Raw genomic sequence first — 13,768 nt, forward strand, 5'->3', positions numbered from 1 at the left:
AGGAATACAACAATTTAAAATTTTTCCTCATCAAATTGAAAATTAATATGTTTATCATTTGGGCTCTGTTTATAACCTTAATAGGGCAACGTATCCTGGGAGATACAACTGACTGTTGAAATATTTTCCTTAGGGCCTAAAGAGATGAGTGATAACATTAAATTATTTTTTGCAACCTTCTTTCCACTCCTGCCTGTTTTAGGGTTAACAGTCATACTACTTCATACAGGACTGGAACGCCAATATATACCAAGCACAACTTGTCACTAGGTGGCAGTGTAATATTTTTATCAGTGTAATTATTGGCCATTACATGTCAAAAGAGTGCACTTTTACCCTAGTCACTTCAAAATGAAGGCTAAATAAAGCAGTTATAACGATATAGTGTGGTATATCAGCTCTTAGTTAGTGATATACCAAAATAATATTGCCACCCTATTTGATGGAACCAAAGGACCTTAAAAGCGAAAAAGGAAGTACTCAGGAGAGAGAGCTCTTGTACCTCCTGAATAGTAGCACGGAAGAGTTAGGTCTGTTTTGCGACCTTTGCTTCATTTTTGAGGCGTTTTTTAGTTTGACCAGATGTCAGATAAAACCGTGAAACGTCCAGGAGTTGGGGTCGGGGTGCTGGTTACAGACTCAGCCCACCCAGGCTGCGTTCTCCTGGGAAAACGAAGAAGCGAAATGGGCAAAGGGAAATGCCAGCTCCCCGGCGGCCACTTGGAGTTTGGGTAGGTAGGTAGCTAGTTAGCAAACTCCATTCACGCATGCCGTTAAATGTTTGCGTGTGTTTTCCGTCATTAGGATAGACGTTTCTTAAAAATAAACGTTATAATCAAGCCGAATATTCCTAAACAGGTCAGGACATATTTAGACGTGTTCTCAATATGCGTAATTACAGTGTGTGAAAAAAAAGTGTGCACAAACACGAATTTGCTATATTTTAAATGCAGTTTGGTGGAACGTAGAGAGACCCTTCAATTCAGACAGTCATCTCAAAGTTAAGGTGTAGCCAGCTAGTTGAGCAGTGGAGGGCTATTAGTCTAAATATGTTGGTCACTGTACAGTCCAGATGACCTGCCCTCACATGTGAAACAGTGAAAGACCTGAATGTGATGACTTCCAGAGCATGTGACACTCATTGATGTCATTGAAAGGGAGACGTGGGAGGAGTGCGCTCAGAGAGAGGTGTTGGAGGAAGCAGGGGTGCGTTTGGTGAACGTCCGCTTTGCATCAGTGGTGAACTCCATCAGGCTGGAGGAGCAGTACCACTACGTCACCATAATCATGCGAGGAGAGCTGGACCGGAGGCAGTCAGGAGAGCCAGAGAATCTGGAGCCAGAGAAGAATGAGGGTATGTGAGGCGGGACGACTGTTTTTCACAAGTTTTAAATGGAAAAAAAATCAATTCTCACCCACCTGAGCAGCTGATAATAAAGCTTTTCATCCTTCCAGGTTGGACGTGGACGCACTGGGACCAGTTTCCTCCTGAGGAGCAGCTCTTCTTGCCACTAGCCGGTCTGAGACAACAAGGCTTCCAGCCGTTCAGGAACACAGTAACAAATGCTGAAACTCAGCTGTGATACTGCCCACTACCTTGGGAAACCAAAACTCAAACTCATCAAACATCTTTTTCCTTATGGTAGATACAGTACTGCCATTTTTGACAGTATTGTGAATTGTTATTGTGACACACAGATTCTCAGCTGTGCATTCACTCAGATGTTTAAAACACACACATAAACACAAGAAAATGGATTTTATTCTTTTCGGGCAAGTTACATAAAGAAATGGACTTGGAAATATTGTAAAGCATCATTGATTGGCTGCAATATGACATTTATGGAAGTTAATGAGCAGATGGAAACATTTCAGATCATTCAGGGACATTTCACAACAGTCCTATAACAGTGTGAACCAAGGATGCATTGATATTTATCAACACCTGCATTTCTGCACTATTTATCAGAATTAATGAGCATATTCTTCCCCAAGTGAGAGTAAAAACGTATTAAACATATTATCTGAAAAGCTGGAACTGTTTCCTAAACTAATATAAGGCCTAAATTAAATACTAGTATGTACAAGATAACTGTAACTGAAAGAAATATAGCTTTGGTCAGTTTCCCCCTCGTGCAGTTTTTTTCCACCTCACACCAGGGTGGTGCCGGTGACCCCCACTGCTAACAGCATGGTCCACAGGGCAGCAGCAGTTGCCACGGCACCGCTAAAGGTCTTGTCGTGGGCGTAGGTGATGATGTGCAGAGCTCCGCTGTAGGCCTCCTCGCAGGTCGGTTGGATCTGATCCTCGGGAAGCTCGAAGCCAAACTTATCATCATCCCTCAGCTCAAAGGTGTAGGTTAAGGGGATCCCCTGCAGGCGGGCCCAGTCTCTGGATGAACCGGAGTTGGGGTCTGTAAGGTGAAAGAGGGTGTAATTGTCAACATGCATGAGTTTGGTATTTGGTCATAAACCAAATTATGACCATTCCTAGAGCCGCGCTGTCGGCAGAGCTAACCCTGCTAAATCCGCGACCAACAGTGATGTCCGTACTTACACAACACATCCGGCGAGGTTCCTACAGTGTAGTTCATGCCATGCACCTTCCTAATGGCGTCCGCTGCAGCCAAACCCACTTCCATCTGAGGAACCAGACAGTAGCTTTTGTCATACAATCACCGAGGTGTACCGTCCTGTATCGAGTACGCTAGTTTGACATAACTCTAAGGCAACTGAGGCAATGGACATCCTGTTTTTGCAATTCTCTCCAGATTGTGGCCCCAGTGGGTTATTACCTGTGTGTTGTTTGTGCACCATTGAAATGTACTCTTTTTCTAACAGACAATATTAAATACAAAACCTTGAAATGAATTCATGCGAACACTGAAGTGTTTTTCGCATAGTGTGGGTTTTTGTAATCTGCATAGACCGGTTTCTATGGCAATATGTAGAGTATTCTCTTGATTGATATAGAAACATGCAGTGTTAATGAGGCAATAATGATGCATATACACTTTTTATCCTGAAATTATGGCATGTTCATTCTCAAAAATGTGTAAAATATGCACAGCTGTGTTTGTAGATGTAAATACCAGCTCATCGTAGTTGGAGGCCGTGAAATTGGGGTTCCCGTAGGGAATCAGGAGCAGCTTGCCATAGGAATGGATGGTGAGGAAGCACAGGAACTCGTCCTTCCGGCTCCCTACAAAATAGGTGACGGCCTGGGCCTCGGGCTCGGACACAGGCCGGGTCCCACAGTAGATTTCTGAGGAGCAGTTAGACGAAACCCCGATCGCTGTGGAAGCAGCCAAAGAAATGGATTCATCTGAATGAAGTGTTCTATGAGATAAGATAAAATAGAAGATGCCGTATACCCAAACCAAAATTTACAGTCATCCTCTGCAAGAGCGGGACATGAAATGAGTCCAATAGAACTCAAGCTGTGTCCAAATTCATTACAGCAGACTCTAACTGGGTGTCATTCATGATCAACAAAGCAACAGGGGATCAGGAACCACAACAGGACTCACTGGCCCAGTTGGCGTCAAAGTTGCGGTTGAGATCAGTGCCTGTACATTTGAAGCCTGGAGGTCCTGGTGACATGTTCTTCCTCCACAGTCGAGTCTGAGCGGGTCAAAACGATCAGTCAGTTAAGTCATATGGTTGTGATCAATGCTACCTCGGACTGCCGCTGTTATTATTTTTCCATTCATCTTATTTTTGAAAACTATTTTGTGCCTGGGCCATGTCGAGCATGACAAATCATTTGGATTCGCTGACCGAGTCGTAGCTCATTTCAGCTTCCCTGCCATCGTTCTTTCGTATCCCGTCCACCTGCGGCTTGCCAGAGGCGCAGCTCACAATCCCAGCACAGCAATTTGATAAATACCCATCATATACGAGCACTGACCGTTTTGTCCTTCCAGGTGTGCATGTAGCCGTCTATGTTGAGCACAGGGGTGACGTAGAAGTCCATGTTCTTCATCATCTCCTCCATTTTTGGATTTGTTTTGTATTCTTGCAGGATCTGATTTGAGGGAGCAAACAGAAACAGCAGGGTCAGATTGATAAATGTCATGATGTTTTCCCCTTGCTATAGAATTTATTTTTTAATGTAAATGATGACTCTTGTATTTTCAATGCTTGCCTACCTGTCTGACAAAGTACTGACAGAAGGCCGGGGCGATCCATTCCCTGGCGTGTATGCCACAGTCCATCCAGATAGCTTTCTTTTTCGCCCCAGTATTCATCCCAATCTGGAAGACGAATTCTATTCATTTGGCTGCCGCATCGCACAAACACACGCGAAACATCAACACACTCCACGATCAAAATTCGGCTTGCCTTGAGTAAGCTGATAGTCCTCTTCTCGTAGGTCTGCCCGTACTCCACGATGGTCACGACGTCGGAGTGAGCCTTCGCGATCTCAGTCATCCAGCTGCTGATCTGCAGAGACGAGCGTCGTCAGACATCACAGTATCTGCGGTGTGTGTGTGTGTGTGTTTGTGTGTGTGTGTGTGGCCTGCTCACCTCTGACATGGGATGGTATTTGTAGTAGTCATACTTCACTCTGTTGAGCACAGTAACAGTGAAGACACAGTGAAGACAGTTAAACTGTGTATGGCAAATTGTAAATATGTAGAAATGTATTAACAGATTTTAAAGTTAATCAATCAATAATCGCCAGCATGGACAGTACTCATGATTTGATTTGACAGAAGCCTGAATGACGTTTATCAGTCTCACACATAAAAACACACTTTTTTTTTCCTGATGAGCTTTAGAGATGCTGGTAAGCTGGGATTTTTTTGATTTTTTTTAACAGACTGCTGGCTGCACCTTCATATTAAGCGTAGATATAAGAGTGGTATCAATCTTCTCATCTAACTCTCTGCAAAAAAGCAAATGATTGTGTTTCCCATCTAAAAAAATAGGCTAATATTAATTAGAATGATAACAACATATAAATACTTGTACTAACATCTGAGTGCTGGTTCCATTGTGCTGCATTCTAAGTGGATTGGAAGGAATCCAAAAGTAACTGATCGCACACTCTGTTACTGTTAGTTGAGCAGACGTGCAGATTGCAGGCCTTTAATGCAGTGCAAATATGAGCCTCTAACAAATCACCTCCACCTCTGTGCTCTGCCCTCTGCGAGGAGCGTGATTCCGTGAACAAAACTCACCCTTCCGCGGTGGTCGCTCCCAAAGCTGAAAGCAGCACCGCCAGGCCCAGTCCCAGCGCATTCGGCATTGTGACTTTGTCAAAGTAAACTCCTTGGTTGCAGCTGCTAAATAAACAACCTTGGGACAAGCCTTTATAGAAGATCCATCAGATAAAGATACACCTTTGCCTCAGACACAGATCACCAGCAGTGCACACGCTATCATTGCGTTGGTTAATATTTAATCTCATCTGATTACATAATTTAGAATACAATCATATAATATTATAGAATATTTTTACGCCTATACGCAGATTTTTCTCCTTATCGACGCAGAAGCGTGCAGTGACCATCAGGCTACAAAGAAGCACTTTATCCTGATAATATGGAGAATATTGCAAGTGCATGTTCATTCTCAGTAATGTTAAAACACGTCATATGTTTTACGAATTGATAGCCATAAAAATAGATTTGGTATGCTGCTGTGCCAGCAGTTGTCTTGACTATGTTATCTGGCTTTTTCCACCTTCCAGTGTGACCTTTTGTGTTTCCCAACAGCTAAACAGAACTTTTAACCGCATCGTTTCAATCTCACTCTCTTCTTTCGGGTTTAGATTCAACATACGCCATCAACGGCGGAATTAACTGCCCTTCGCCGCATGTCATCCCCTCTCCCCCCACGCTTTCCTGTCTCTCTTCAGCTGCACTATCCAATAAGGAGAAAAGGGCTGAAATAAAAAAAACAACCTGTTGCTTTGATAAGCCCTGCCTGGTAATAGCCTCATTAGACACACACAGAAAAAGTCCCAGGAGACGTAGAATTGTGTCATTCATAATTGTTCTGGCTATGACACCTTGCCAATCATTGCTGTAGTGTTTTCCTTGGTCCAGTCGAAAAATTGAAAAACTAACCCACGCCCTTGTATGATACTAATAGCATAAAGATAAAGAGCAAAGGTCCATTAAGTGCTGGGCCATAAATGCACTGCACACTGTTTAACAACACATGGAACATGAGTTAGGTGCGATTGCTTGTCAATAAAGGACTGACTTTGATTATCTGATTTGAATCTAAGTAACCTTTAAATCAATGGAGGAATGTGTGTGTGTTTGTGTGTGTGTGTGTTGATACAAGCAAGCAGCAGCCTTACAGCTTTGATGACTGACTTTTTGTATATCTGCCTTCAGAATCTGTAACAAAAACTTTTTAACTTTGGTGATCCCTTAACTTTTCATGTAGCGCCACCAGCTACGCTGTTTGTATGTTCCAGTGACTGGAATGTTGCTGTCAGCAGTTGAAGTAAAATCACTTTTGCGTGAGGAGTTCAATGACACAGGAGCTTTCCTTTGGATATTACAGGATTTTACAGCTGCTGTGTCTCAGGTTTGGCGCTCTTGCCATTTTAACCTCAAAATATCACCTCACACACAGAACAAAAACATCTGTGTCAAGTTACAGTCACACATCACACAGATTTATTTTCACATATGTTCATCTTTTAATTAAAATTTTAAATAAAATGCTCATTGCTGCAGTATGCTACAGCAGTACTGTAATGCTGCAAGGAAACTGCCTTTCTTGTTCCTCTCTTCTTTCTGCTTGTGTTTCCATTACTGCGTTGCAGTAGGGACCCCTATACTTAGCAATAAGCACTGAAACGTGCTGAGGTAGCAGATTCTGAGGTCTGAGCATTTGAGTTATTGTTTTGTACCTTTTATGAAGGACAGCATTTTGTGTTCAAAGGTGTGAAAGTTGTGAAAATTGAGCCAGGTAACTAAACAGGTATTGCAAATTTGAATGTGCTGCCAGTACAGGAAGGCACCTTCCATCGAAGAATTGCAGTTTAAAGTGCTTAACAACAAAGAAATCACATGCACCGAGTGCTGCACGTAAAAAAGACATAGAATGAACATAAAAGGGATCGGGGACAGGGGTAGAACATTCATATAAAATAAGATGAAAGAGAATAAAACCCACTTAATACGGGTAAAATTAAGGACAATGGACAAAGGCTTTATCCCTGGTTGTCAGATGATCACAGTGTTCTTGAAGGCAAATAATAAATGAGGGGGTTAGAAATGTAGGTTGCTCCTAGTCCATTAAGGGCTTTGTATACAAGGAGGACCTTAAAATCAATCCTGAATGTTACAGGAAGCCAGCGCAGAGCAGACTAATGTGCTCTCTCTCCACTTGGAGAGAGCCGAGCTGCAGAGTTTTGAATGAGCTGAAGTCTCTCTTTTTTGGGGGGAGGCCAGTAAATAATGTGTTACAGTAACTGGGTTGTCTTGAAATAAAGGCATGAATCACTTTTCCAGCATCTTTTTGATTTGTGAATAGTCGTGCTTTACTTTAAATCACCCGATTGTTCTCTTTTTGTTTCGAGCCTTATTGTTTTATGTAACATCTGACCAGAAGGTGTCAGCACAATGCTAAGTTTAGCTCAAGCCTGTAGCACAAGATAATCAGAGTTCAACATGGGCAGAGGCGGCGTGCTTGCAAACACCTGGACACCCGATAAAGAAGCGTGCAACCGCGGTTTTATTTTGAAATACAGGCTGTAAGTGGGAGTAAATCATCACCTGAAGTTCAAGTGGATCATCTGTAACAAAAACTGTGTATGTAAGTGGTATTATATTGTCAGCTGATAATTAATGGAACTAGCTATTCTTGGCAGGCCCTCGCCTACATCTGCACTGTGCTTTTTATTCAAGTTTCAGCCCATTGAGATTAATGCAGGACTGCAGAAGCCCTCTCTGTCTCGATCTGGCTGCTACGTGGTTCTACTCTGACGGCAAAATGCTTGCATGTTTACTACGCCTCAGCAAGGCAAGTATTTGCTCCCGCTCCCTTGCTGACATGTGCATCATGTCTGTTCACGAGCTGCTCATAAGACACAGAGACAAGACCTGTCTCAGCTCCGGCCCTGTGAGCACAAACTCCGGACGTGTGTGTGTGTGTGTGTGTGTCCCAGGCAGAGAATCAAACAAACATCACAGGCTGTTTCTTCATAATGATGGATGAAAGCACTAATGCTTTTGGAAAAGAGAGGCAGGCTGCTATGTTGCACTCAGACACAAGCTTACAGCATTTCAAAGGCCATCTACATGTGTTTGTGCACACAGGCATAATATCACTGCAACCTCGCTGATAGCATCTTAAAGTCTGGCTTCGGCAACATGCATCGCACAGATGCAAGATTATTCTTGAGGATTAGAGCTGATTTTTCCGACTTTATGAACTCAAGCATTCTCTTCTTTCTAGTTTGGGACACATTTAATCACACACATTCAGCTAAACGTTTCATCACCTGACAGTTTCCATAAACCGTTTCATGATCACCTCAGCAGTGTATGTGAGCGCCGGACTCTTTGTTCCACGAGTTGCGGTTGATGTGGAGGGTGCACGTGGAGAGGAAAAGCTGTGTCAACATCTGGACACGCCGCGGAGCTGAGGGTTACCGGCAGGTGTTTTTGGTCACACATTCCTGAGAGGCCTTTAGGGTCGTCATGGGTTGGTGGGTTTTAAGTGAAGAGTCCGCCGGTGCAGCATTGACATGTGAGTCATGTGTTTGCCGCTGCTTCAGCCTTCTGCTTCATTACTCTAGAAATGTGTAGAAATTCTAGTTTTTTTAAATGTCTGATTTCCAGCTACAGGAGAAGCTTATTTCCTTTGAGAGAACAGTGAACGAGGTGACATTTCCGAGCCGGATTCACTTTTATTTAAACAAAAGGCACAAGCCAAATTCAGTAAGATAATAATTAATAGTTTGACATTTTGGGAAATGTTTTCACTAATTTGCTCTCTTGCCGAGAATGAGAGGAGTAGATTGCTACCACTCATGTTTGTACGCTAACTATGAAGCTAAAGCCAAGAGATGGTTAGCTTATCTTAGCGTAAAAGGCAGGGAAAACAGATATTGTTGCTTGACTCAGTTCAAAACTATAGCTACCAACAGTCCTAATTCTCACTAACTAGGGGTTAAAAAAACAATATAGCTTTAGGAGTGCTGGTAGTTGTATATTTTCGATCTTTGAATGAAGCCACGCTAGCTCTTTCACTGCCTCCGTCTTTATGCAACACTTAGCTAAGCTAACTGTCTCCTACTGCTAGCTTCATGTTTAAGCTAAGCTAACTGTCTCCTACTGCTAGCTTCATGTTTAACAGCCAGACATTAGAGCGGCATCCATTTTCTCATTTAACTCCTGGTAAGAAAGCAAATAACTGTATTTCCCAAAACGTCGACATGTTCCTTTAAGTACGAAGCTACAGCCAGGAGATGGTTAGCTCGGCTTAGCATAAAGACTGGCAGCAGCTGGAAACACTGAATCTGGCTTCGGGTAAAAACAAACACTGAGATAAACATGATCATTTGTGTTAATTACTGAGCTTTACATGCTGGAAGGCAGATTTCTTTTTCTTTTTTTGCCTTAGAACAGACCCAAGTTAGCACTTTCCCCCTCTGCTTCCTGTCCATGTGCTAAGACAGCCACGTCCCAGGATCAGGAGAATATACTTGGGCGACAAAGAAAGCCTAACTTGGAAGTTATTAGACATTTGCATGTCAAAGAACAAATACACACACCTAAGGCCATGGACTCTGGTTAAGGTAGATTTTGTTTCTCATATGTGAAGGTTTCACATAGTCATTTACTTGTCAAATACACGTTTCTCTGCACTTACGGAGCCTCTGAAACCCTTTAAGGACCCTGTAATTTTGAGTGCACTATAGCTGGAGTGTATAAGGCTTTGGCAGCAGACGGTATTTTCCAGTCCCATCGACGTGAGCAGCAGATTGCTGATGATACATTTTCACATTGTGTGTTATGGTTTCCTAAATGTCCTCATGCCAGAGGACAGCAGGCCCTTGTTTGACGAGATTTCATCCTCAGCCAAGTCATTTTGATTTGATTCTGTCATACACATGCATAGAAAGCACTTGTATATTGTCTAAAAGGAAGAAAAGCAAAACAAATCATGATTATATGAAGATGACCTAACTGCTGTTCATCTGCTGCATAACAAACTTCAGTAAAAACTTGTAACGTGCAGATCTAATTATGGTAGGTATTACTTATCATACATTCGACTTCAGACCAGTTTTGAGTTTTTGAGCTACAAGATTTGATTGAGTAACCCACTTAAATCCTTTACTGTGAAAGCTTGGCCTTTTTACTCCACCGCCAGCAAGATTAAGAAATCTGATTTGAGCAACTTTACTGTTTAATAGTAATTTTAGATTCAGTCTTGCTCAAATAATCTGAAAGTCTGTTGTCCACTTTCCACAAACTCAGTTTTAACATTTCTTCATTTATATCTATTAAGGGTCCCGGGATTGAGCCCTGTGGAACACCACACATGACCACCCCTGGATCAGATAAGGTAGGGCTTGCCATTAATTCTTAGATACTGAATATGATTACTCAGTGTAAACCAGGTAACTACAAGGTTATCACTTACAGTCATGTCAGTTTCTTTCCATAGAATTATTTACTGCATTGAATTCCTTTTAAAGGACGATAATGACTGTTAATAGAAACCCATTATTTGACTTAGGCTTGACATTACAAGGCAATGTGCCTCCACTAAGGACAATTCCACTCATTTTCAGGAGTTCATATGTTATTATTATGCCCCAAGGTGATGCACACAGTATAATCATGCCCCATTTCACTAGCACAGTGCAGCAACCAATAATTCTGTGAAGGTAAAAGTCATTTTTTTCTGTTTCTAGCTTTAGGAAAAGATTGCATGTTCATTAGTATTGACTAAGCTGTCCTGGGGCACTTGTGAATTCTTAAAATGAGCAGACTGGCATTCCCTTTCATGCACATCAGTAGCTTTAGTGCTTAGCTTATGCTGCATTTACTTCTTTGGATTTTTACACAAGGAATTTCAGTTCTAATAAAGTACAATGCCAAATAAATGCCTCTACTGGAGTATCAGAAGGCAAATAGTGCTCCATCTCATCAGACATGCTGGATGTGACCTGTGTGAAGACCTTACAGTGAAAATCAATACAGAGCAGCAGCCAAACTCTCAACATCGGAGGTTTGAGAGGAAACAAAAGGGAGAGACTTTTGGCAGTCCTTTAATAAGCCTTTATTTTAAAAAATGTGGAAGAAACACCAGCACATGTTAGTCAAGCTGGAGCACTACACACACACACACCTCCCACACAAGAGCAGAATAAAAGCAGTAACAACAGCGGCAGCAACACTTGTAAAACCATCACCAGGACTGACAGCGACTACCTAACAAAACACAAACACAAATATTGAAGCCCTCCTCCCCCACAGTGCAAGCTATCTCCCCCTCCTCCCCCGCAGCCTCCAGACATTTTTCAAAGCATCACAGTCATTACTCAAGTGGTAAACCGTGAATCAAACCCGGAGGCACTCTGGGATCATTCCCCATTCCCCAAAGCCATCATGCTGCACATCAAGAGTCCCAGAACCTCTCACCTTATTCCTGAAGGTCGGCCAAATGGCCAAATGGAAAATTTAACAGTTGCTCCACAGGCTGCAGAAAACCTCCAAGACCTTCTCCATCTTTAAAAGAAATCATTTGAAACAGTCAAAGTGTAAACAAGACAGTGTGTGAGGCACTTTCATTAAAAACACAGGATGTGCAGTTTGTGGTCGTGGCACCATCCTCTGCTTTAAATCACCAGACAATTTGGGAAAGGTAGCTGATACTCTCTTCTAAACCTTGCAGAATTGTGGCACTTTGTCCCACTGATGATCCCTCCTGACATCCTGCGAGACCTCTGGGTTTTTCACAACAGCAGAGAAATCAACGGAATTGATTCCTTGAGAAAGAGAGATAGTTCTGTTATCGATCCGCTCAAATCGTACATGAAATTAAAACAACTGAAGGAAAGACGAATTCTAACAAAACTGGTGACGGTTATCCTGTAATTGAGGGACGGCGACCTATGAGCCCTTGAGGACCAAGAGGGCCATGCAGGCAGGGCCGGTCTAAGCTTTTATGGGGCCCTGGGTGCTATTTTTGCTTTGGGAGCCCCCATCTTTCATGTCTATGCTCCACCTTTACAAAAGCATTGATATCACAAGCATGTCATGCCCTAAAAACAGAGTGTCTTTTATATTTTCAGGAGAAATGCTTACATATTAGCACCCCAAATCTCAGTCAGGCCCAGTCTCGGGTTCTCCCTCTTGTGGGAAAATGCTGTTTTTGCTTGCTTTGCTTGTCTTCACACTCATTAAAAGCAGTAAATGTGCCACAAAAATACAGATGTATGTTTGTTGTTGTTTTTTTTTTTTTTTTCGTGCAGCTCTTGAGAGTTGTTAGTGGTTTAGAATTGGGAATTAAATCCCTATCTCTCTCAACCCCCATACATGCATTTCCACCAAACACCAGCAAATCATATACTAATATATAATGTGGCCATTTTCACACAGAACAAGTACTTTTACTTTTTATAGTAAGGGTAGAAAATGAACTTGTATTTCCTATATTGTGGTATTGGTTTTACATTTGGGCTCAGTGGAAACAAGCTAACACAACAATGACACGCTGATGCATTTCCTTGCACAGTATATGTCAACTTTTTAGCAAGCATTTGAAGACTGGGATTCCACTGGGTGCCTCTCGATGTATGTGCTGCATGTTTTTGTTCCATCCTCCACATGGCTGCAAAACCTGCGATGCACATTTGAGAAGCAGAGCGTTTTGCCTGATTTTGTTGACTTGCTCAGATTTTGCTGATTTGGTCATTTTTCCTTGATATTTGTGATAGGCTTTGTAGTAAAATTGTTTCGTTTTTGTCTGATTTAATTGCATTTATTGTTCATGCACGCTCGGGAGTCTGCACAGGGTGTTTTATTTTATTTATTTACTGGATTCTCTGCACTGTCTGGCTCGATCTGCTCTGTGCCGATTGATGTGTCATCCATCAAAAGTAGACTTGGTGCTTGACTGGATCAGAAATGTCACAAATTCTGCTCTGTTTTGGTCTCCACCAACTCATGAGAAAAAGACGTGGCTGCTGAGTGCTCCACTCTTTTCTCGTAACTCCACAAAATTTTGTGATAATCTGCAAAAATGAGTTGAACCGAAACAGCAAAGGAGCGGTGTAAAATCAAAACCATTGGGTGAAAGACGCTAAAACGCTGCATGGAGGCGAGAGGAAGCTCAGCGTTGGGAGGGTTTGTCACTATGGCCAGGGGGGCGCATTATAAGAAATGCCGCCTTTTCCACTTTACATTTAACCTCCAGTGTCACCTTCAGTACAATTTTAATTCATGTTCACAGTCCGGAGGGAAGAACCTGGTGTCCCTCCTTGCAGCTATGGATAAGGAGCTTATTGGTGTACTGACAGTACAGTGACAGTCGTGAGTTGAATGGAGAGAGAGTGTGAGTGCATGTGTGAAAGAGAGAGACAGGATAGAGAGAGAGAGAGAGAGAGAGCTCCTCAGTTGCCTTAGCAGCGCAGCTTCATTCCTTCACAGTCGGGCTCCAGGGTTGTGCGCGCCGCGCTGCGTTCACGGGACTTCCTTCACGACCTCGCGTCAGTCAACCTGCCACAGTGTGAGATTTTATTTTTATTTTTTTATCACTAAACTCCAGTTTGGGCTTTCTC

General features: G+C 42.5%; 2 protein-coding genes across 2 annotated transcripts; one reads left to right on the top strand and one right to left on the bottom strand.

Moving 5' to 3' along the window:
- Positions 1-519: 519 nt before the first annotated feature.
- nudt15 (nudix (nucleoside diphosphate linked moiety X)-type motif 15) lies at positions 520-2,876 on the top strand. Its single transcript, XM_041966300.1, has 3 exons — positions 520-731; positions 1,158-1,354; positions 1,456-2,876. Exons 1-3 carry the CDS (start codon positions 583-585, stop codon positions 1,581-1,583), a joined length of 474 nt encoding a protein of 157 aa, XP_041822234.1. The 5' UTR covers positions 520-582; the 3' UTR covers positions 1,584-2,876.
- LOC121627117 (carboxypeptidase O-like) lies at positions 2,152-5,795 on the bottom strand. The gene is made up of 10 exons (XM_041965802.1): positions 5,761-5,795; positions 5,187-5,288; positions 4,531-4,570; positions 4,345-4,446; positions 4,152-4,256; positions 3,911-4,027; positions 3,531-3,624; positions 3,093-3,295; positions 2,558-2,642; positions 2,152-2,414 (listed from the first exon to the last, which is right to left on the bottom strand). Exons 1-10 carry the CDS (start codon positions 5,793-5,795, stop codon positions 2,152-2,154), a joined length of 1,146 nt encoding a protein of 381 aa, XP_041821736.1.
- Positions 5,796-13,768: the final 7,973 nt, after the last annotated feature.

The sequence above is a fragment of the Chelmon rostratus genome, chromosome 24, assembly GCF_017976325.1.
Source record: "Chelmon rostratus isolate fCheRos1 chromosome 24, fCheRos1.pri, whole genome shotgun sequence".
NCBI lineage: Eukaryota > Metazoa > Chordata > Actinopteri > Chaetodontiformes > Chaetodontidae > Chelmon > Chelmon rostratus.